Genomic DNA, 25,230 nt, shown 5'->3' on the forward strand with positions numbered 1-25,230 from the left:
ATGTTCGTGTCATGACCCTTTCTGGTTGGTTGCCGCCAGGGACACAATAAACTGTGAAAACATTATGCTTAAATAAAAAATAACGGGCCAATTAAATATAACAATCCTCTTATTATGGCAATGTTAACCATAGGTTTTCTCTGTGGTATATTCAAATCAGACATGGTTTTGACCCATCAACATTAATAATGCACATTAGTACAGTATTAATTAATTAAGGTGCGTGTTGACATTGATGCTATTTTTCATCTTCAATGGAAACGTTTTGATGGTTATTAGTGGAAGAAATACTTAAATCAATATATTATAATGCAAAATATGTCTATGTGGAAAGCATCTGCAGTATAAAACTAGTTATACGTTGTGCCTTATTCACGCACTTTAATATTTATTAACACCTTATAGCATAACTCCACTCGATCTCAGGAATCGGCGAACGCCAAGAAATTGAGAAAATATCAATGCAATTGATAAGCTGAAAGAAATAATCAAACGTCATTGCCAGTTTGGGCTTTTTTTCTCCCCTTCCAGACCCGGAAGTAAGCAATAGTCTTTTTACTCCCCACAACACGTGGAGTGCAAATCTGATTTACCAAATATAGTCACACAAAGAAAAATGGGAATTTGCCGATCAAAGATCAAAGTGCCAGCAACTCCACCTCGAATCCCTCCTCCACTATTAGTCCTCTTACAGAACATCAATTTTTCACACATCAATGATGGCTTAATAATAGTTGAAAGACAGTTGCATAAGGATGCAAATCTTGTCTTTGTCTTTGCGATGCTTTATAACGTGCATGTGCTGATTTAATATAGCTAAGTAAAAAGCGATCCCTTTTGTATCGAGGTTGCAGAGGCGTTAGTAATCGCTCGAATCAAAGGAGATGTGGAGATGTTAATTCCCCGTACAGTTTATACACAGCATGCTCATTTGATGCACATTTCATTCATAAGCTGTTTTAATAAAAAGGGCAGAAAATAAATAATTGACCAGATAAATATTGCAAACTAAAATTTGTAAAAATAGCGTTTGTGCGGTGTATGGAATATGTTAAATACCTTTCTATTAATTTGCTTCGAAATTAATATGTTTTTTATATAAATGTGCAAACGGTATGCACATTTTATAAAACATGGTTTTATTTTTAGTGTGGTTCGTGTTTACATTATAGGAGCTGCAAAATACGACGTGCATGAAAACTCACTTTCAACTCCAAAGAGTGATCCTGTGGTATTGGACATATCCTGGTACAAATGAACTTCAACTTACATGAGCTATCATATTTCAATTAATAATTTAATATCTATCTCATAAACGCACGCGTCAATTTAACTCAAAAAATTATACCGCAAGATTCAAACTTTCCCCTTCAACGTTAGTTCGCATAGTTTAGTTCATTATTAAAATTAACATGATCAGAGCGTTTCATTTTGTCGAACATGTCAAAGTCTGAATTCAAATAGTGGCGGCAGATTTGAGAAGAGAAAAACAGTAACATTTAAAAACATTTTCTTGTCAGGAGAAGGAAATATATTGTTGCATACTTAAATACTTGAGGAAATGAATGAAAACAATCCCATAACACTTTCAAAATTTATCACTATTTATCTGGAAATGTTCGGTGCGCATCCTCAAGCTGAGATATAAATCTGGTCAGGCCAATGACATGGAAGAATGTGTGGAGCTTAAAACTGTTGTTTGATTTCCTATGTAGTATGTATAGTATAAAGATCGATTGCAACGTCGTGATATATCTTTAAGAAAAACTAGAACGGAGTTGGAAAACCCTTGTTGGGCTGATGCATAAACTGGAGCAAAAAGTTGGAAGATCAAAACAAAAGCAAAATAAAAAGATTGAGGAAATCAAGTTCAAGGGCTTTTGATTAACATTAAAAGCCTTAGCCAACCCCTCTCTTTTCTGCTCGCTTTCTCTCTCTCTCAGTCTGTCTGTTGCCTTTTAATTTATTGATGCAGACGTCATGTAAGTCCCTCCTCATTACTCTGTACGTATTCCCCTCTTGTGCATCTCATTAGTTTGGGAGCGGGGACAGGCTGTGGAGCTTTCCCTGTCAATCAAAGTGTCAATCAAACAGCGGCGAGCCTTTGAAGTGGAGCAGCCGCCGCCGAGTCTCCAACAACTTCACTCCGAGCAGGAGAGCTAGCTCCTCGGCGTGCCTTCACTAACAATTACCGCTCCTGCGATTTATTTACTCACTCACAGATAGCGAGGGGGCAAGAAGAACAAGAAACAAGAGGAAAAAGGGAAAAAAAACATACTTGCGACGGATTAACAACACCCCCCCATCAACACTCCCCACTCCCTTTTTTCCCCCCCGAACGAGTTGCATCAAGTCGATCACTTTATACATTTTTTTAAAAAGGGAAAGAAAAGGCGCTTTTATTTAAAAAAAGATGCCGCAGCTAAACAGCGGTGGCGGCGACGATCTGGGGGCCAATGATGAAATGATCTCTTTTAAAGATGAAGGGGAGCAGGAAGAAAAGATCTCGGAGAACGCTTCTGCAGAAAGGGATTTAGCAGACGTCAAGTCTTCATTAGTAAACGAGTCAGAGACCAACCAAAACAGTTCATCAGACTCAGAGGTAAGCAGCAAAATCTCCTGTTTGTTTAGTTTCTTTTTTGTTGTTGTACCTGAGGTAAAGTGGTAGTAAAGGGAACTTACACTGTGGCGCACGGGAAAATAAAATAATTCTTTACCTCAGACACTTGGCTAAGTTATAATAATGTTGCAACCTGATGATCACAGCTGAATAATCCAAACTCTTGTGACTTTGTGTGTGTGTGTCTCTCTCTCTCTTTCGCATCCACCATGTTCCTCTCAGGCGGAAAGGCGGCCGCCGCCTCGTCAGCCAGAAAGTTTTCGGGACAAATCCAGGGAGAGTTTAGAAGAAGGTGAGTTGGCCGGAAAAGAAACAAAAAAGTTTTTGTTTTTTTTAAAAAAGTCACTTTTCGTCCCTCCTCGTCTCTCTTTTTATTCTCTCAAATGTCTCAGATTTGAGTCGGGAGCGCTTCTGGCGGACTGTTGTGCTGCGTGAAGTATGTTGAGAAAAAGTTTGATCCCTAACTTTTTTTTTCTTTTTCTCTCTCTCATTCCCCGCCATGTTTCTTGACCTAGCGGCAAAGAGGCAAGATGGAGGGTTGTTCAAGGGCCCACCATATCCTGGCTACCCATTTATTATGATTCCTGACCTGGCAAGCCCTTACCTTCCCAATGGATCTTTATCTCCCAGTGCGAGGACGGTAGGTTTTTTTTATTTACATTTTTGAAGTGTCTTGAAAACAAAGGGGGGTAAAACGTACAAACGTTTAAAGTTTTCCCAGGGCATTTTTGAAATAAAAATAACGCACAAGTACTTTTACTCGTATCAGCGCCGTGCTGATTAATTTTTTCTTTTTCGCCTTATTAAGGCTATTGATCCATACATATCTTCACTTCAAAGATCGATAATTTTTACCAAAATTTCATGTTTTGTGTTTGGGGGGAGTTTGTCCTTTTCTGGGTTTCTCTTGACTAGGTGAACTTATTTAAAAAAAACTTTTCTCTTAAAACAAAATCACGTTTGAATACATACATCCTCGTAGACCCCCCCCCAAAAAAAAACAAGTGAATGGCATTCCAGTTTCTGTTGTCAACCGTGATTAGTTTGTTGCCGGTTCTAATCCTTTCTAGTAGCTGGCTGATGTGAAGTCGACTTGTTCGTTTTGCTGTCTTTTTTTAAAAAAAGTACTCTCCCAATAGAGTGTCTACTTGCTTGTTGTATTTTACTTTAAAAACTGAGCTTTTGAAAGGAAGTGCATAGAAACGGGCATCTTTTATTGATAATCAACTGTAATTTGTGAGACTTTTTTTTGTTTGTTTTTACATGGCATTTTCATGAAGGGAGTTAGATCTTTTGTCAAACCTTAACTGCATTGGAAGTGTAGAATTTTACAGGTCATCATGCAATACAATAGGAAGCTCAGCGGGACATTACTATTGCGATTGGGGCTAATTTGCTAGACTGGATAGGCTTTCAACTCCTTCGCAGTTTACCTCCACGATTTCTCGAACTGTCAGCCCCCGTCAGCCTTGAAATAGCATCAGGGTCACGTGAAATAAACTAGGGAAACTTTGATACTTTTAGGCAAGAGATTTTAAACTCTGAAACTTGAATCAGGGTTCAGAATTCCCACTACGAGGAATACGATGCATTATTAACATATTGGCAATTTTCTCCCACCATCACACGCAAAGGAAGAGGAGTGGTGGTGGGAGGGAACTGTTTATTTAGTAAGATTCTTGAAAGTGTCAATCTGCATGAATGTAGTTATATTGGTTGCAGTTTTGAAATCCAGAGCAATTCTATTTGCTCATCAAAGTAGAAGTTTATAAGGTATATTCGGTTTCTATTTCAACAGGCAAGATTCATGCCACTCTGTTGATTAAAATAATTGAATTTTGTAAAAATTGTCCAAATCACTGTAGAACAATTTTCTTTCAGCGTGCAATTTTTAAGGCAAAGTATTAATTTGACATACTTGGTTTTCTATAAATGGATTTTTTTTCTGAAGATGTCAACAGTATAGGTTGTGATGATGGTTTAATTTATTTTAAACATAGTGATGGAATGTTTAAATACAAGTGTAATTTAATTTTCTGTTTTTTCATCTTTCTTGAAAACTCGTTCTTAACGGTTAGCATCCATGCACAGCCCCCCCCTCAGTTGAGGAAATCTCCTTAACTTGGAGTGCATGTGATTGGAGAATCTTTGATTTATGGAGATAAAGTAAATGGAGCTTGAACTGTTTTAGGAAGACTTTAGCATCAGTGCAGTTTTGTTGAGTTTTTTTTAGGAATGTATGGATTTAATTGAGCAAATTAGTTTTTTAGTCAGCTGGTCCTGTATGTAGTAGATTAATATGTCTGTCACATTGTGACATTTTTAAAAATCAAAACATTGATTTGACACCCATTTGTAGACTACCGTACAGGCAGTGCATTAAGTACAGAAGCTATGTAGACCTTTTTGTATAAAATTTCCCCACGTACCTAAATTGCAGGCCTTTATGTATGCTGTATCATTGAATAATGTATTACATTGTACTGCTCTTCTACAACCTTGCATGTAGGATCATAATTAAACGTCTAGTTTTGGCACTGTCAGTACAGTATGGGAGAACTAGATGAGACATTTATGATTATCTAAATTACTACTGTAATTTTAGTGTCGACATAACATTTTAATGCCCACTTTTATTTGAGATTATGTATATTGCCAGCATGGGGCAGTGGGCAAAAGCAAATAGAACCTGATTAAAACAATGCAGGCTCGTCCACAGAATGGTAGATGATATCCATTCATGCAACTTCTACGGCAGTACTTCCACGTGGTGCCTATCTTTTTCTTAGTACAATGCAAAACTATTTATCATTACACAGTCCATTATGTAGCAAATAGGAGCAGTAAAATATTTATCACGTTGAAGGGAGCAGGTGTTTCTGGTCTTTTGTGTTGGGAGATTTGTGCATTATGTACAAAATATTTATAACTAGCAGTTAAAAGTACAGGTCAGATAATCTTAACGTTCAATTTACAGATGTCTCAGCCCACAACTTCATCAGAGATTTTTTTTGTTGTGAAATATTTGATCTGTTGCTTCAGTCAAACACCTGTGTTTCAACTACAGATATTATGACTTTAAAAAAAAATGATATTAGTCACAATAGGGCCCTTGATTTTGTAGGGGTCCTTAATGGTGGTTAATCTTTTTTTCAAAAAACATTCTAAAGAATGGTGATTTTTTTTAAGGGCTTTTCAAAATTATTTAAACTTATCTACTGAGGATACTTTATTAAATACTTGTATGGTAATTGAAAACAAGTAATGAGTTTTTCCCTTCAGAACCGCGCTAGAGGCGAGTTCAGCTGAAAATAAAACAATATTAGTTAAGCCGGGAATTTTCCTTTATTTTTAAAATCGGTTGACATGGAAGCATTCTACAAGTGACATTTCAATATTTTTCAAAAGACAGGGAAACAAACAGCATAGTAAGAGGTTAAGGGTTTGTCCTACTGTGTCTCTGTATTATGCTGAAGTTTTTGGTTTCAAGAATCAAGTAATTCTGTGCGTTTACTGCTTTTAAAATAGAACCTATAATTCTTAAGCCTTCCTATTTTTAAAATGTTATGGGTAATTCTCGTCTGAAAGGTTATATGAGTAGCAATGTGGTGCATAATATACTTTCACATATATAACATTGCCTTGTGTTTTGCTGTTTTGATTTCACTTACCTAGATATAGTTGGAGAAGTTACAAGAAAGGGATTGATGCTGTTTTAAAAACACATTTGCAGAGATTCAGTACTAGCTAGGAAATCGTGTACTTGGGAGTGACAGCTGCAGAGATTTGTGAGAACATAAGTTTCTCTACCATAACTAAAGTTGGAAGAGATTTTCCAGCTGTCCTCTAAGAACTTTCTGCAGTGGCTGGTTCAGTTTTTGAGTCGTATGTTTAACGCTCATACAGCAGCTCTTTGTCAGTGAAACTTTAGTAAGTCCTTGATTTGGCAGGAAAGTTGTTTTTTAAATATATGATTTTAATCTGTATTAGCTGCTAGAAGTTCCCTCTGCTAGATTCAACAGATACAATGCAACCAAATGTACTCATTGACAAGCCATCATAACAGAAATGCCTCCAAACTCTTGGCTAGCAATTGCAACAGAGTCATAAATCTGCAGCAGTTTATTTGTGACTGTGTCATTTATGAAATTTGAAATACTTAATGTTGTGTTGGCCTTATACCACATGATTCAAGGAGATGTTGGAAGTGAGGTTTGTTGCTAAAGACAACTACGGGATTAAAAGTGTGTTGGAGCTAGCCAGGTTTAATCATTTCCTTCCACTTGTTTATTTGCAGTTGGTTGTTTTCAGTGCAGAGATTTAACCCTCTAAACACACCAAGAATTGTAATCTGGATTTAGCTAGAATTTTAATTGCATTTGGCAAAATATTTGATAATGTCTTGCTTCAAGGAATGTGAGAGATTTAGTAAACATCTTATATCTGTGCTGTGGCTGCTCAAGTTAATTGTCTCTAATTGCCAACTCCATGGGGGTTTATGGCACTGAATGGGCTCTTTAACACCACATTAGACCATTTTCTGTATGTCTGAAGTGTCAATATATGAGTAGTTTTAGCAAATGTCTTCAAATTTGGCTGTTGGATTGAGAATGTATTAGCAGGGTAGGGTACAATTATGCAGTCAAAATTTGTGTGTACTTGTTGCTTGGGGCCTAGAAGACCAGAGGAGTAATTTGCATGAGATGGAGTCCAACTAAACCAGCGCGATTTAAAAAAATAAATCACTTGCATATTTGTGTAGTGATTCAAATGGATTTGAGACCGCTCCCATCTCAACATGTGGTAAATTTAAGTCAATGAAATGCAGATGTAGATGATGGAGAGGTTTCTCAGTAGTGATCAACAAATGGGAGAACTATTCTTGCTGTAAATATTTACAAACTAAATTGAACACCAGGAGTTTTTATTGTGCCTATTGATTAATTGCGAGTAAGATTTAGTGGGGGAGTTTGGCTCTGTATTGTTGATCAATTTTTTTTAAAGGAGTAGTGACATTTTTAAAAAAGATTCTTTGTAAAGCATCCAGTTGCTGATATACTTCACTTTTAATCCTATGTTTTTGCACTAAGGCTGGGTTAAGCATCAACGTTTTTTCCCAGAAAAACGTAAGATCTTTTTGAGTGCAGGGGTGGCTGTTGAAATAGCTGAAAATGTGTTGCTGGAAAAGCGCAGCAGGTTGGGCAGCATCCAAGGAGCAGGAGAATCGATGTTTCGGGCATGAGCCCATTCCTAAAGAAGGGCTCATGCGCGAAACGTTGATTCTCCTGCTCCTTGGATGCTGCCTGTCCTGCTGCGCTTTTCCAGCAACACATTTTCAGCTCTGATCTCCAGCATCTGCAGTCCTCACCTTCTCCTAGCTGTCAAAATACAAATTTACATTGGATTAACCAATTAGTAATGGTTAGAATATTTAGATTTAATAATATTCCTTTGTTATTCATACTTGGTTTATCTAGGAATGCAGTGCAGATTGTTGGGATCAGTGTCTTCATTTTTTTTTCATCCCCCTCTGTTTTCTGACTGATTTGGGTGACCTGTTGGTGAGTGAAGATGCTACAATTCAGTCACTGATTAACTGAAATGACTAAAAGTGGCAGCATGATAGATGGTTCTGATTTTTGTTTTTGTCTGGTTGGGATTGGAGTGGATTGGAAGGACAGATTCACTTTTGCATGAGGAGTAGTCTATTTCTTTTGACTAGATTAGAATGGTGCTGGAAAAGCACAGCAGGTCAGGTAGCATCCAAGGAGCAGGACGTTGCCTGACCTGCTGTGCTTTTCCAGCACCACTCTAATCTCAACTCTAGTTTCCATCATCCGCAGTCCTTGTTTTTACCTATTTCTTTTGACTATTCAGTCTTGACCTTAGCTGGACAGTGTAGCTGAGTCCTCCTGAAAGCTAATGACTTGGAATACCTGTTTCCTGTAATTTGATGTGTGAGCTCTTGAATTTTGGTGGATTCAATTACTGGGAGCTATGGCGTAGAGCATTGTCCTCGGTAGTGGCCGCCTCAAAAGGGCAGCAGGAATGGAAAGCTAATTATGCCAAAGATAGAGAGTGGAATGACCATACACCTGAGAAAATAAGACCCCAGTGGGGAGACCCAGAAAGGAAACCAAAAATCTTAATAAGGCTATCAATGAGTTGATGTTCAATTTGAATATGTTAACAAGCAATTGCATAACCTCCTTTCTATATAAGGATAGTTGAGCTTTGTCTGGAATCTCTCTGGGCTACATAGGTATGCGCCACGAAGATTGTTTTGCCGTTTTTCCAGGTGGACTGATGCTAGCAAATGTTGCTTTAATTTAAGTTTACATACTAATTTGCAGCACTAAAAATAGGAATCTCCAAACCCCCGGTGCAGGAAATTCAAAGAAAGGCTCTTGTGGGGCCGTGGTAGTGTCCTAAACTCTGAATCAGGAAACCTAGGTTTCCTTCTTGATCGACATGTATGTTATAAATTCTCTGAACAAGTTGATATAGAAAATATCCAACAGATCAAAGATATAAATATACACTGTTGTCTGAGTTTTGAGTAGTTGCTAGGGCATGGGAATGTTTAAATGGCTCCAGATTGGACCTCCGTTTTACCTGTTGCATCATTTTTGGATTTGTAAACAACAAAAGTGCTAACTGAGTTCTTGCCTTTATATGCATGCCTAGCACTTACCTTACTATCCTTTTTCCATCTGTTAAAGTAAAGACAGAAGTTTTGTCAGTATGGTAAGATTCTGTTTGAGTGCCACATCCTGTCTATAACATGAATCTCAATAGTGAGCTTGACTGGATTATTTAGTTGCAGAGGGAAATCAAAGTAGGGTCCAATCCTGACCTCACTTGAGATGTTGCACACTTCTCATGGGGATTAGAACATTATAATCTGTCCAGGCCAATGCATTCTTTCCTTAAACCATAAACTTTGTATAGACCACTGCTCAAAAACTCTGGATTCTCTCGTTGGTTAGCCACTTTTGGAATATGCGTGCAATTCTGGTCTCCCTGCTATAGCAAGGATGTTGTGAAACTTGAAGGGTTCAGAAAAGATCTACAAGGATATTGCAAGGCTGGAGGGTTTGAGCTATATGGAGAGGCTGAATAGGTAGGGGTTGTGTTCCTAGTGCGTCGAAAACTGAGAGGTGACCTTACAGAGGTTTATGAAAACATGAGGGGCATGGATAGGGTAAATAGAAAAGGTCTTTTCCCCAAGGTGGGGGAGTTTAAAACTGGAGGGCATAGGTTTAAGGTGACAGGGAAAGGTTTAAAAGGGACCTAAGGGACAGCCTTTTCATGCGGAGGGTGGTGCGTGTATAGAATGAATTGCCAGAAAATTGGTGGAGGCTGGTACAAATACAACATTTAAAAGGCATCTAGAGGAGTACATGAATAGGAATAATTTAGAGAGATATGGGCCAAATTCTGGCAAATAGGACTAGATTTATTTAGGATATCTGGTTGGTGTGGATGAGTTGGACTGAAGGGTCTGTTTCTGTGCTGCACATGTTGATGATTCCTTTTGTAAGTTTTAAGTCTTAGTGGAGTGTCATTCTTGCCTGTAATACTTTTTTAAATCATTAAGTAAAACTTACCTGGAGGCAAGATCAGGGGGAGACCATTAAGTTGAATGCACAAACCACAGATTGACCTTTCTTAGACAAAACCAAATTTCTGTGTTTTTTTTTGTGTATATTCAAGCATATAAATCTACCTCATGGTTCAGCCATATGATGATGTTCTCAAGTTAGTCTGGCTCAACCTTTGTCCTGAGTTGCACATGGTACCTATAATACTGGGTATAAGGAGTTCAGCAAACAACATGAGCTGTGTTACAAAGAGATGCTATGTTGTAAAGAGGCATGAGAGTCTCCAGACTGCCCACACAGAGCAGATCATACAATGAAGGATGAGAAATTAGTTTTAAAACAAACTAATTATGTTTGAAGCTGAAAGCCATGATATTTTCTAACCCATTGAATAACTGCTGCAGCAGTGGAATTTCATATGGGGGCTCACTGATGTTATCTAGTACGGTGACGAAATGTCTGAACATGAACCTTCCAGCTTAGCAAGCAAACGGACATCCAGAATGGAGTTTGGTGTTAGTGACTGGCATGAGAATGGAAGAAGAATGAAGATGCTTGACAGCAATGTGCCACTCAGTTGGTTTTAAAGTGCGTATTGGAATGTGACCTCGAAAATTGCCAGTTTGGTTTCATTGTCAAAGGTAGATGTGCACTTGAAGGCCAAAGTTAACCTGGAGTCTGGTAATGATTTTGGTGTAGCAGCTGGCTGGTTTGGCTGCTGTATGGAGCCAGACAATTCTGTTGTGGCAGAGGACACAAAATTGCTCAGGAACGACTAAAGAGCTTGATGCTACAATTACCAGTTTCCAATAATTCATGATAAGACAGCTGCAAAACATTATGCCACATTGGCAATATGGAAATTCTGATGTGCACAGCAACTGTGGAATAGAAAGGTTTGAAAACCACTAAACATGAAAAGACAAGATTCATAGAGGTACTTGTCTGCATTGAAACAATTAAAGTAAAACACATGATAATTTTCAAATGTGAAATCATGCCAAAAATAAGTTCCCTGCAGGTGAATGTCCATGATAGTGGTTAGATGGTTGAGGATGGTGTGAACTTGTGGATTGCTAATATGTGGGATAGGCAACTGGTGACCTATGTAAGGAATGTAGCTTATTGTGTTAGAAGTTCAAATCTAAATCAGGTAAGGAGATATTTGTGAAGAAATAACAAATCTGTTGGTTTAATATCTGTTCAGATTTTGACAAGTGTTTCAGCAAGCTGGTCAAGTATTTGTTCCAAATGGTGTAAGACTGGACTGTTTTCCCTGGAGCGTCGGATGCTGAGTGGTGACCTTATAGAGGTTTATAAAATCATGAGGGGCATGGATAGGGTGTATAAACAAGGTCTTTTCCCTTAGTTGGGGGAGGGGGGGAGGGAGTTTTGAATGAGAGGGCAGAGGTGTACAGTGGGAGAGGAAAGATTTAAAACGGACCTCTGGGACAATGCTTTCATGCAAAGGATGGTGCATGTATGGAAAGAACTGCCAGAGGAAGTGATGGAGGCTGGTACAATTATATCATTTAAAAGGCATCTGGATGGGTATATGAATAGGAAGGGTTTAGAGGGATATGGGCCAAGTGCTGGCAAATGGGTTAGATTGATTAGGATATTTGGTTGATGTGGGCAAGCTGGATCGAAGGGCCTGTTTCCAGGCTATACATCTCCGTGACTCTTAAGTGGATGGTTAATGGAGGAAAGTTTTATAATGTGGAAATGTGTACACTGCGTTGCTTGATGTTTTGTATGGCTTTGTCATCAAATTGAGCAAAATGTCATTGGATCGTTCAAGATGCATCATATCTCATTCTGTGGATGGAGAGGGCAGTGATTTGTTATGGAGGGATGATTCTGAAACCAAAGCGCCACATGTGATCCAGGATGAGATTCTTGCAATGACACCAGAATGAAAGTGATTCAATAAATTTGATGAACTGTTTGGTTGCCAAAGAAAATTAATTCGTCATTATTGAAGGTTTCTTTGTACTGTGCCAAATGAATTTACTGTGCATTGCTGTTGTTAGTTTTAAGTTTCAAATGGCCACCCTCCACATCTATAGATAGGAGTTCATATTTTTATACTTTTTTTTCATTTGTAAGTCAACTTCTATGGCAGACCAACAGATAGAGGACCATTGAAAATGTCACTTAACTTTGACAAAACTACAAAATTAAGTTGACTTCTAATTTATAGTGTGGCAATTAGTGTTTCAGATTAATTTGACAGTGACCTGGGCTTAATGCAGCATTGGCCTGCAGAGCGTAAAGTGCCAGAAACCAGCAATAAAGTTGTCACAGAAAAGCAAATTACCATGACCATAGAAATACACTGTATTTACTTTGTTCCAATGGTTACTGTCGTGGAGAAACCTGCAAGTTTTCTTTTGTTTGAAATGTCGAGTAATGAAACGTTCAGACAAAGGAAATGCACAGTATCTCCAAATTAAACCCTAGTGCAAACTGTTGAATAGGCACCTGGATTGCTGCTGAGACCGAAGAGGCTTGGTGGGAAGGGAGTGCTTCTGTGACAGTATCGAGTTCCTTTGCAGGGGAGGAGGGGGTATTCAACGTCCACAAGAATTGCCTAGAGCTGTGCTGACTTTCTGGGAAGAAATGCCTAGGCAAATTTGCATTAAAGTTTCAATTGGACCACTGGGACATGAATAAAATAGGCAGAAACATGTTAATGTTGCACTCTGAGGGGCAAGAGATCTTCCAGAGAGACCATTCTTAGGCAGGAATTTCAGGCTGGCAAAAGCTGTTCAGGAAACAAAAGGTGTTTGAGTAGTACTTGTAATTGCTGTTAATGTTAGAATAATTAGAACAGTTGTCCCAGTGGCTGTCTACAAGAAGAAAAAGGATGAGGAATTCAAATTCATGTTTATCAAAGGCGAGTTGAAGGTGGGTGGGGGCCTTAGGGTAGGGGTGCTTTTATTGTAATCTTGAGTTTTCCATGTGTGTGGTTCTTGCCTGTCTTTCCTAATTTCAGCCCTATAATGTTCTGTGCACTTATTCACTACGAATGGTTTCAGAAAGGCTGAATGTTTTTGTATCTCCAATCCTTAAGAAAACAGTTGGGGATTCAATTACTAACAGGAATTTCAAGGGGAAAATAGGTTCATTTAAAGGCCTTGTTCGAATTGTGGCACTAACAGCTAATGTTAATTGTCAGTGTTAGCTTCCTTCCATTGTAATAATAAGTACTCTGGAATTTTTTTATGCAATGAGTAGTTACCTGCAGGATGCAAACTGGAGTTTATGTCAAGGTGTGTGGCCTATTGAGTTTTGTATTATGGTAGCACAAAAGAGAATAATAGCATTGGCATTTTAAAATAAAATTGTGTTAATGTCCAATGTAGAGAATTTTAGTGGGAATTAGTACATAGTAATTAGCTTTATCTTGCTCCATTTCCTCCTTTTTCTCATGAAATATGAGGTCTTCTCAGGTGCCTGGTTTCTTTTCTTTTGCTTGTATGAAGCCAAAACAATGTGAGAATTTTTTAGATTTCAGTGCTGTGGCTTGATTTTTATCTGTTCTTAATTTAATCACAGCTTTATTTATTATGCAGAATGTCTTAATAACTTGAGATTGTTCTTTAAATTGAAGTTTATTTTGCTTCTCTCAACTTCTGGCAAATGAAAATTTTATCAGAAGGACTTTTCAGTATCCAGGGTTTATTTGGATTTTTTAAGATGCTGTGGTGCAGCAACAAGATAGTGTTTTTTTTCCCCAAGTAGATTAACTGAATCTATTGGGAATAGGAAGAGTGATATTCCTCATTAATCCTTGGCATGTATCATCACATAGAAATTTAAGGTGTTTCTTGGACTGTGAAGTAACAAACATCAATTTATACCAATATCTTTTTAAAATATTCTGTACAATCCTTAATATAGTTTCCGTATATCTGTGTAACACTCTCTATCGTATGACTGTGTCATAGTGCAAAGGACTTGGGCTTGATTCCTGCCTAAGGTGACTGTGCAGCCTCCACACAGACATTCTCCCTATGTTTGTGTAGGTTTCATCCAGGGGCTTCCACAGCCCAGTGATGTGCAGGTTAGGTGGAATGCATAGTAAATTGCCCTGTAGTGTCCAGAAATCTGCAGGCTTGATGGCAATGCCTTGATAAATGTGGCGTTATTGGGCTAGGGTGGGTCAATGCTCTTTAGAGGGTTGGAGCCCTGATGGGCCAAATGGTCTCCTTTCTGCACTGTAGAGGATCTCTCACTTCCTTAAACCACTATTCTTTTATATTGCTGTATGTTTAATTGCATTACGAGTCACTAGCCCATTTCATTATTTGTGCCATTTGAGGTTTGCAATTTAGAAATTCCAACAGACTAGATTCTTCCAATATATTACTTTCCGGACTGACTAAGTTTGAAATGTAGGCAAGGTAAAACATTTAGATATTTTACTAATCTGATCTAATTCTGAAATCTGTTTCCAATACTACTTTGACTGTATGCACCCATTGAAAGACTCTATTGTTTGAATTACAAATGTAATTTTCGTCAACTTTTGTTTTTGCGGTATTGGCTACTATATTTTGCCTAACCTCAACTAACTATAGCATTAAAATACAGAACTTTAGGAAATTGGGAGGAATTCCCAACCATTACGTTTAACTTTGTCTCAGTGCAGTGTTAGAGTACAATGGAAACAGTTTCCAGTTTTGGATATTTTGTTGTGGTTTTGCAATTTAGTTGCTTCTGTCTCATGGGGTGAATTTTTAGATTTGAGTAACTGATTTGCGACAGTGTTTATTTGCATTTGGATCCATTTTAACTGAGGCTAATCTGTGTAATAAGTGGGGTCTAAGACACAGAATTAGCTGTTATACTTATTCAGTTGAGAATCCAAATTTAAGAAGATTACGTGGGAACCAGACTATCAAAAAGATAATATTTTGTAACTGCAGGTAATTGGGTGGTTTTGTTTTAGTGTGCATGAACTGCATAAATTGATTATTGTTATTAAGTGCCACTGTGCAAAATTTGCAAGCTTATTTCAAAAGCAGAATGGGTTAAAGGCTAATAAATATAAATAAATTTTATTGTTTTAAAGCTCCTTACTTCTATCAAAATCATTCCTGCCACTACCAGTCGCTTGCATGGCCTTTTCAGTCATTTTATATGAGAAATATAATGTGTAGTTCCAAAGTTTGGCTTTTAATTCATTAGTTGTGGAAGTGTTATAAGATGTGTAAATTTATACATGAGCTTAAATTGGATATAAAGCTTTTCAGTTGCGCTGCTGGGAATGTTTGACAGTCTTATTGACTGGAAGACTAAATTAACACAGACCAGCCTGACATTTATAAACTTAGTTCAAGTGTACATTGGTGCATATGAAGTGAGGTTGTATTATTGTATTGTAAATTGGCTATTTTAAAAAATTATGCATTTTTTTTAACTTGCCGTTTGGGAAGATTCTTTCTCATTGCAAGTTATCTACTTTCTTGGGAACAATGCTTAATCAAGTTGTACCAACATTTTAAGAAGTATGAAATTCTCAAAAGAATGTTTGTGTTTGCACATTTCTATTTACAGTCCATTTGTGATGTCAACTGCAGACTTGAACCCCACTACGATGTTGGCAAATATTGATGCTTCTTCCTGAAAATTTATTGTGGTGTTCTGTATTTCGATATTGTACTACTTTCTTATTCAGTGATTGGCGTAATATTAAAAGAAAAGTGACCTCTGTGTTTTGTCACTTCTTAAATTATTGTTACCTAGAATTGAATTTTCAATGAATTAGTTTAATACTTTTTTACGATTATATTATTCTTGTCAGGTTGAATCACAAGGTCAGATAGGACAATACACTCCTCTTCGTCTTGAGTTTAAACAAATTACAATTACAAAATGGCCTTGTTAGAAATTTGTCCAATTTCAAACCTATTGAACAATAACTTGCAGTTATGGAAGCATCTTTACTGTAGGAAGATATGTTGGGGTGCTTCACAAGACATGCACTCTAGGATTGCTCTCTACTTAGAGAATATTGCCAAAAGTGTAAGATGGATGAAGGTTGTTTGGGGTGGTGCAGGGGAGAAACTCAGACAAAAACATAGCAGCTCAACACGCATTCATTTCAGAATGAAATTCTAGCTCTCCAGAACAATATTTGAAAGCTGTATTTAATATCATTAACATTATTGAAGCCTATTCAGATGTTGAAATTCTGTAATGCTACTGTTTTAAATTTTGATAGTTTTGCAATATTGATTTACACTGGTCTAAAGTTTTTAATTTGGGCAGGCTTTACGTTATGTAGTTAATTTGCTAATCAAATTTCAATCACAACATCTCTCTGCACTGCATGCAATTGTTTATTATTGAAGTGGAGCAAGATTCTAATTGTAGAATTAATATCCACTCAAATATTTGCGTTGAATGTGTGGTTGTGAGAGCATTGGCTGGTTGGATAAAATTGAGCGGGTAATTGAGAGAAATTAGAGTTTTGTTTTTACTCAGTGGTTCCACTTGATTCTTAGCATTTACTGGAGGAGGTAGTCAGGGCCTTGGCTCAATATTTCATCTGTGAGTGTAAAACCATATCAATGAATGAAACATTTCTCAGTACTGTGCTGGCTTGCTAAATTCTTGAATTGGAACTTGAACCAACAATTGCAATGCAGAGGTGTGGCTGCCTACACGAACCAAGCGTATCTTCGTCAGTATATATGCAGAATTATCTTCACGGTTAATCATTCAATATGAAGGTCATTGCATGTCAAAGATGTGAGGAATGCTCCAATTCTTTGAAGCAGCCAGCACCAAGCAATGCAGGATAGGAGTGTAGCTGCTCATAAAAGGTCCCAGCATGTGTTATAAATAATGGTACCTGGAGTGGATTTATGCCTTAAGTTCTGGTGATGTAACCATGAGAGCAAGGGTTTATTGATTTTTTTTAATATATACAATCATACAGCTTTCAGAAAGAAGTCATGATAACAAGTGCCATCAGAGTTGTCCATAATCCTATCACCTGCATCCTTGAGACTACAGACTAAATCTACGGAAAGTATATTGTATTTTTCATGGAACACTTTTTTGTAAGGGTTCGTAAGTTGAACATTGTTTTTCTAATGTAAATAGATTTTTCCAATACAGTTAAAGAAACTAATTTATATCAACAAAATATGTAATTTTTCTAAAAATTACATTAGTTGAAAGGATAATTATCCAGACTGTTGCCATTCATAACTACTACTGATCAATCTGATCTACTTGTTTTGTGAAAAATACTGTCATTTTCTTCTCTTGAGTTTCAGTGGTTATTCACAGGGTATTCCTATCAGTGTGCTTTGTGTCAGGTTATCATTCCAGTGCTGTGCTGAAAGGTTTGCCGTTGTTGAAAGTGCTGTCAAACAAATCCTACTTTCATTTTTAGATGCTTGCCGAAGAACCCATGATACAACTTTTTTTCTGAAGAGCAGGAACTTTTTATTGAGCAATATTCTTCCCTCGTTGAATCTCAGACATAATGTCTGGGTATTCATTTCATTTGTTTGTGGTCTGTGAAAGATGCAAAAAGATTGACACACTTTCCTACATAACAGCAGGCATTGCACTTTAAAAATTTCAAGTTTTTTGACACAAGTTCCAAATATTTCTTATTGCAGCAGTTTGTATAAATAATTGTGGAGGGGTTTGTTCATCTTTGTAATCTGCTTTATGCTAAATGCCTTTTTATCATGTTTGAGTATAATCTCATTTGTGGGACTGAGTCCAATATAAGTTTTTGTTTCAAAATGTGTCATTATGTTGGCTGACACCATAGACACTTGATTGTATAAATAATAATGAATGTAACTAGTTTCGCCTTAGGTCAACAGATGCATATTTTTTTCACTGGAGGTATTAGATTTGTCATTTCAGATTGGGACCTCTGTTATTTCCAACCTCCCCTGCTTCTCTCAGGAAGCACTTAGATTTGGAAGTGTGGCGCTGGGAAGGCACAGCAGGTCAGACAGCATCCAAAGAGCAGGAGAATTGATGTTTTGGGCATAAACCATTATTTAGGCATGTTGGTGGGGAGGGGGAGGGAGGAGAGTGGCTGAGAGATAAATAAAAGGGTAGTGGTGGGGCTGTGGTAAGGTATCTGGGAAGCCAATAGGTAGATGCAGGTGGGCGGTGATGTTTATAGATCAGAGGGGAGGGTGGAGCGGATAGGTGGGAAGCAAGATGGACAGGTCGGTCAGTTCAAGAGGGCCGTGATGGTTTGGGAGGTTAGATCTGAGATGAGGTTGAGGAGAGGGGAGATGAGGAAATGGGTGAATTTGACATTGCCATATGTTTGGAGGGTCCCAATGCAGAAGATAATGCGTTCTTCCTCCTGGTGTTGGGTGGCTTGGATTTGGTCCCTCTCCTCAACCTCATCCCAGATCCAACCTTCCATCTTGGCACTGTCCTACCTGTCCATCTTTCTTCCCACCTATCTACTCCACCATCCCCTCTGGCCGATCACCATCAATCATATCCTGCGTCTATGTGTCGTCTTCCCAGCTACCATCCCCCAGGCCCCATCTCCACCCTCCTATTTATTTCTCAGCATGCACACACGTATGCGCATGTACACATTCTGATGAAGGGCTAATGCCTGAAACATCCATTCTCCTGCTCCTTTGGGTGCTAATTGACCTGTTGTGCTTTTCCAGTGTCACACTTTTTTTTGCGTGCAATCTCCAGCATCTGCAATCTTCATTCTCTTTTACAGATTGCTGGCTTGCCTGAGATTATCTCATATAGCACAGTACAGCAATAAATAAAAGCACAGTATTGCAAATTGTGGCAATCTGAAATTAAACAGAATGTGATGGAGGTACTCAGTTTGAAACATCCGTGGAAAGAAAAATAGTTATTATTTTGAGTCCAAATGATTCTTCTTCAGAACTAAAGGGTATAACCAGCATGTAGCCAGCAATCTGTGTGAGAGAGTGAAGACTGCAGATGCTGGAGATTGGAGTCGAAAAGTGTGGGACTGGAAAACACAACAAGTCAGAACTATAGAAGTTTGCACATTCTCCCTGTACCTGCATAGGTTTCCGCTCTGGGTGTTCTGGCTTCTTTCCACAATCCAAAGATGTGCAGATCAGGTCAATTAACTGTACTAAATTATACATAGTGTTCAGGGATGTGTTGGTTAGGTTCATTAGTCAGGGGTAAATGTAGGGGAATGGGTTTTCGTTACTCTCCGGAGGGTCGGTGTGGACTTCTTGGGCTGAAGGGCCTGTTTCCATGCTATAGGGATTCTAAGATTAGAAAATTATGGTTATAGGCAGTTGTCAAATGGGGAGGAAGCAATTGAAATAGATGGCAATGGTGTCCAGGGCAAAGGGTAGTAGAGAGGTCATGTAGCTGAAGAATGGGTGTTAATGCTAGGTGTTAATTAAAAAAAAAATCTCTGGTAACAGTCCCATGCATATAAAACACCGAAGGGATTATGGGTGGGACAGTATTCATGTGGTATTCCTTGAGTTTGCAACTGCCTCACTGGAATATGGCATCAGGCCTAAGACAGAAATGTTAACATGAAATAGGAGAAGAAATGTGAGCAAGATGATTTATTGAAATAACAAGCCTCTGGGATGTTGGGATCCATAAAATATAGGATATTAGGCCCATTATGTCTGCTCCACCATTTGCTCATAGCTGATCTGTTTCTCAACCCAATTCTTCTGCCTTCTCTACATAACCTTTCTCCGCCATGCTAATAAAGAACCTGTGTTTCTCTGTTTTAAATACATTCAATGACTTGACCACCACGGCCTTCTGTGGCAATGAGTTCCACAGATTCCCTCTTGGCTGAAAAAAATCCTCCTCATCTCCATTCTAAAGGGTTGTCCCTTTACTCTGAGGCTGTGCCCATGGGTTCTAGCCTTTCCTACCGGTGGAAACATCTTCTCTCAGTATTCTGAGAGTTTCAGTGAGATCACCCCCTTCCCTCATCCTTTTTAAACTCCATTGAATATAGACCCAGAATCCTCAACTGTACCTCATATAACAAGCCCATCGTGGGATCATTCTCGCAATCCTCCTCTGGACCCCCTCCAAAGCCATCACATCCATCCTTAGTATGAGGCCCCAACTGTTCACAGTATTTCCAATATTGTCTGACCAGAACCTTTTAAACCCTCAGCAGTATGCTCATGTATTCTAGCCCTCTTGAAATGAATGCTAACATTGCGTTTGGTGCCTTAACTGCAAAGTGAGCTAAAACTACCAAGTTCCTTTGTGCTTCAGATTTGAGCTTTTCCCCATTTAGAAAATAGTCTCTGTCTTTCTTTTGAAGTGCATAACCTCACACTTGTCCACATTGTATTGTACCTGCTATTTCTTTGACCACGCTCCTCGCCTGTTCAAGTGCTTCTGCAGCTTCCCCACTACGTCAACACTACCTGTCCTGTCTCCTATCTTTGTGTCATTTGCAAACTTAACAATGCCGTATGTTTCTTTGTTCAGGTCGTTAATATATCACGTGAATAGTTGTGGTTCTAACACCGGCTCCTGTGGAGCTCCACTAGTCACCAGCTACCATCCTGAGAGAGATCACTTGATCCCCACTCTCTCCCTTCTGCCAGTCAGCCTAAGCTTGGCTGTTACCTGATTCAGCAAACTCCTGTTGTGTGTCACATTGGCAAAGGCCTTCTGGAAATCCAAATAGATCATGTGCATTGGCTCTCCTTTGTCTAACTTGCTTGTTACCTCTTCAAAGAATTCTGACAGATTTGGTAGGCATAACCATAAGGTCATACAGACAAAATTGAAAGCAATTCACATAAATTGCTGCTTCAACCAGAAGATATCTGGGGCCTTGAACATTGAACAGGAAGGAAGTACAAGAATAAGCATAGTATCATCTGCAGTAGCACTGGAAGGTGCCTTGGGGGCTAGGGGTTGAAGATGAAAGCGCCTTTAGAGTGATGGAAAGAGGGAATGGTTCTTGTGGAATACTGATGAGGGAGTTTGGGGTGGGGTAAGAATGTGGTTGTGGCATTCTGCTGGAAGCATTGGAAATGATGGAGGATGATCCTTTCAGAATGGAGGCTGATGGGGGTAGAAGAAGTGAGGAGAAGTAGTCACTTTCCTTCATTGCTATCTGAGGGAGGAGAAGGGGCGAGGGCAAAATGTAGGAAATAGGTTGGACACAGCTGAGAACCCTTTTAAACAGTGGTGGGGACAGTCCTCGGTTGAGGAAAAGGAAGACATGTTGGAAATACCACAATAGATGGTGGGGTCATTGCAACAGATTTGACAGAGAACAAGACTGAACAAATCCATTGCAACGGATTTGATGGAGAATGGAGTCCTTCCATGAAACAGGGTGTGTGAAAGTGCAATCAAGGTAGTTGGAGATTGGTGGGTTTGTAATGGATATTGATGGACATCATACACCCAGGAATAGAAATAGAAACGGAAGTCAAGGAAAGGAAGAGACTGGATGGATGAAGATGAGCTCAGGATAGAAATTGGAAACAAATTTGACTAATCTTTCCAATTCCAAAGAGAATAGCAAGCACCACTAATTATGTTATTGATGGTTTGGAGAGAGAGCGCGAGAGAGAGAGGGAGGACAATTGTTGGACTGAAAGGAGAAGTGTTTCGCATACTCTATAAAGACATGGGGGACAACTGGTGCCATGCAGGTATCTGTAGCCCCCACCTTTATTTGGAGAAAGTGAGAGGTTAAAGAAAAATTGTTCCAAATAAGTACGAGCTCATCCAGGCAAAGGAGGGTGATGATGGCTGAGGACTGTTCAGGCCTTCTTTCAAGGAAGAAGTAGAGACCCTTCAGGCCATCCTGCTGGGGGAATGGATGTGTTGAGGGACTGACTGCAAATCCATGGTGAAGAGTGCCATTAAACTGGAAATTGTGTGATTGACCCAGTGTCAGAAAATTCATCAATGTGAATGGGCAGACACTGGTTGAGTGGAGAAAAGATGGAGTTAAGACTCTATCTTAAGAAATAAGTTCTGGTGGAGAAGGGACAGGCTGAAAGTGTCTGCTAGCGAAGCTCTGTTTGTGGATTTTGGGAAGGAGCCTTAGAGGAATCCTTACTGGGTCCGTGACCTTTCCTATGTATGATTGAGTGTAACACAGCTGGTGATATTGATTGTTTTGCAGGAAGTACAAAGTTTACACACCCAAATGGTAAGCTCCTCAAATGTTATGTCATCGCAAGGAAATGAAAAAAAAAGTTGTTATATTGTATTTCATTGCTTGGCCTCGTAAGAGTCTGTTCCATCGGTGCTTGTTTAATTTGGGTTGTGGGAGGATACCATTCATGCCTAACTTTCTAGCGTTTACACTGAAAACTGGCTTCTTTATCCAAGTGGCAGAATTGTAGACTGCATTTTGTCAAGGGTTAGTAATATAAATGTGCAAAGCTGATGCACAGATGTCAATCTCTAAACCAAACAGGCACCAATGTAAACATGCCTTTACCTCTTAATGGTTGCAAGAGTACTGTTACTGGAGGATAGTATAGTACTTGGTCTCAACTCGGTGCCTCTTGACAACTAGACGGATCCCAGGAACATTGCAGGTGAGGAATATTGAGTTCTGATTCTATGTTCTACAACTGTATTGGGTAGTGAGTTGGAGAACAAAAGCAGCTGCTCTTTTGTTCTTCGAACACCAGTGGCAAGCAGCACCTGTAGATTGTTCCTCTGTCCAGCACATGTCAAATATTAGTTCTGTTTGTCAACTGATTGTGTGCAGTGTTTTAATTAGCTCCCCTCTGAATCTCAGTAAATATTTCAGATGTTAAAGGCAGAAAATCTGAAAACAAAGTGATTGAAATCGTACCCTGTACCCAGCTGACATTGTATCGTATAGTTCAGAAATGTGTGTAATGGGCTTGAGGAGTTTCTGGAGCTTTACAGATAATGAGGATTTTTTGAGGGGGTGGGGAGATGAGAAGAGAGAGAAAGCATGTGTTTACACAGCTGAATTGGTGCTGTTGCCTAGGAGTTAGTTACATTGTTCCATTCTATTTTTTGAATGCAGAAGTACTCATCTCCTAGCAATTCTGCACGAGACTTCAGCTGTCTAGCAGTGCTCATTACCAGTTCTGTTCTGCTCATCATTGCCTTGCTCAGCCTTGGGTTTCATCAATTGTATTCTTGTTTACCTAAGAGCTTAATGCATGAAACACTAGGTAGATGCTATTTTGAAAAGTAGGTGTTGGTGCTGTTTACTTACTTAAATAGGATCAAAAGCACTTTTATAGTTGAAACTGGTTTTTTAGTGAGATATCTGCATTAGACTGGAAAACTTCATAATGTATTGCTAACATCTCTCCATATCTTACTCATCAGATTCCACTAATACATTTTTTTTATTTAGTAAAGGAAATCTGGCCCACAGTAGTTTCTAAAACAAAGGTTAAGTATTAAGGCAGAGGATGTTCTGGTTTTGTTCATAATATAGAAGAGTTGCAAATAGTTGATTTGTTAAATGTATTTTTTATAAAAAATGTTTTTGAATAAAATATTTAATGTCATATTTTGGTAAAGTAGGCTGACTGCATCTCCCTTTTTAACAGCACAATTAATAAAGAAAAACTTGTAATGAGGCTTCTGCCTGTGAAGCATCGACTTGTTAAGCCTGTATCCAAATTGAAGACTAGTAAGCACAATTCATCTTAGCAAGCTGTGTGCGGGACTGAAGCTGCGCTTACTGGAGCAGATGTTGACATACGGGCCGTCATAGAACTAATTGTTGTTTGAATTACCCGTTATGATATGATGACAAATCTCCAGTGTTCCTGCCACTGGAGCAGAAAATGTAGCTTGAATTGGAATGATGTTAGCAAGTGTAAACTGTATTTCAACAAGATGGATAAATGCAATTATTGAGGAGACCTGTAGAGAGAAAATCCATTTAAATCTCGTAATGTTAAGCAGAGCACTAGTTAATTCATTTGGGCCAATTTGCAGGTGATATACGATTGTCGATGCACATTAGTCAAAGGGGGAATGGATGTGCTAAGAGTGATTGGATGCGCTGAAGCAGATGTTGGCTGTTTTTTGTTGGGGCAGCAGCAGAGGTGCCCAGTTCCAGCTGCTCATACAAATGGGTTTCACATACTCAAATGGCAAAAAGATGTACTAACTGCCCGTGCAATATCAGTGCAGTGTAAAAACAGCTACAAGCGGTACCTCAGGCAGAAAGACAAGCCTAACTAGCTTTAGGATCTTGAATACTTTTTCCCATGCTCTTTCCAAACAAAATGTATGTAGACAACAGCATTAATTTCATTTGCAGTTATTGAAGTCAAAGTTTTCAGATCTGCAAGACTAATCTGAAAGTAAGAGTTCTGCATAAGGTTATGCTTAATTTGAGAATTACGAATGTGGTTCGAAAAATACACCTTAATGCAAGAAATAATCAGTGGTTCTTTTAAACATTATAAACCATTTGCAAATAAAAACTGAAAGCTGTGCAGGATACAATTTTGTTTGGTAAGTGTAAAAATGCTGAAACATGCATTTTTATGTGCTTCTAAAATTTATCTTTTGGTACTTGTACTAAATATTGTATATCTATATTGTGCATGTTTATGTATGTTTGTTTGAATTTAAATAGGAATTTTTTATACTCCTTTTCCTCTTATGAACAGCCAGAATTGTCTTTTTACACACGACAGCACAGTTGCAAAAAAAACCAATTCTTCCTGAAATGAAATAGCAAAATATTCCTGTGATTCGTTAGAAGGGTTGAAGAACAAAATTGTTGTTTGAAACAAAATCTGTACTCCTTTAAGAATATGTCACTGGGGAGATTAACCCAGTATGCAAATTTGAAAAATAAGCGGTTTGACTTTAAAAGGAGAATTGGTTCACAGTTTGAAACCACAAATGCAAAGTGTACAGGTTTCTGATTTCAAATTACTCAGTTCATTATTATCCCAGCCTCAGCAAACGTGGCTTTTTATCTGAGCGTTAGAATTCATATGAACCGGCTATGGTTAGAGACTT

General features: G+C 38.5%; 1 protein-coding gene across 16 annotated transcripts in view; it reads left to right on the forward strand.

Moving 5' to 3' along the window:
- Window positions 1-2,086: 2,086 nt before the first annotated feature.
- The window catches only part of tcf7l2 (transcription factor 7 like 2), a 195,882-nt gene continuing 172,738 nt past the window's right edge, over window positions 2,087-25,230 (forward strand). For all 16 annotated transcript variants that reach the window (XM_060842089.1, XM_060842092.1, XM_060842093.1 and 13 more), the window contains exons 1-3: window positions 2,087-2,602; window positions 2,843-2,912; window positions 3,136-3,260. In XM_060842089.1, coding sequence (XP_060698072.1) covers window positions 2,414-2,602; window positions 2,843-2,912; window positions 3,136-3,260 — 384 coding nt within the window. In that variant the 5' untranslated portion in view covers window positions 2,087-2,413. The remainder of the gene's footprint in view (window positions 2,603-2,842; window positions 2,913-3,135; window positions 3,261-25,230) is intronic.

This window comes from Hemiscyllium ocellatum, chromosome 22, assembly GCF_020745735.1.
Source record: "Hemiscyllium ocellatum isolate sHemOce1 chromosome 22, sHemOce1.pat.X.cur, whole genome shotgun sequence".
NCBI classification, from domain to species: domain Eukaryota; kingdom Metazoa; phylum Chordata; class Chondrichthyes; order Orectolobiformes; family Hemiscylliidae; genus Hemiscyllium; species Hemiscyllium ocellatum.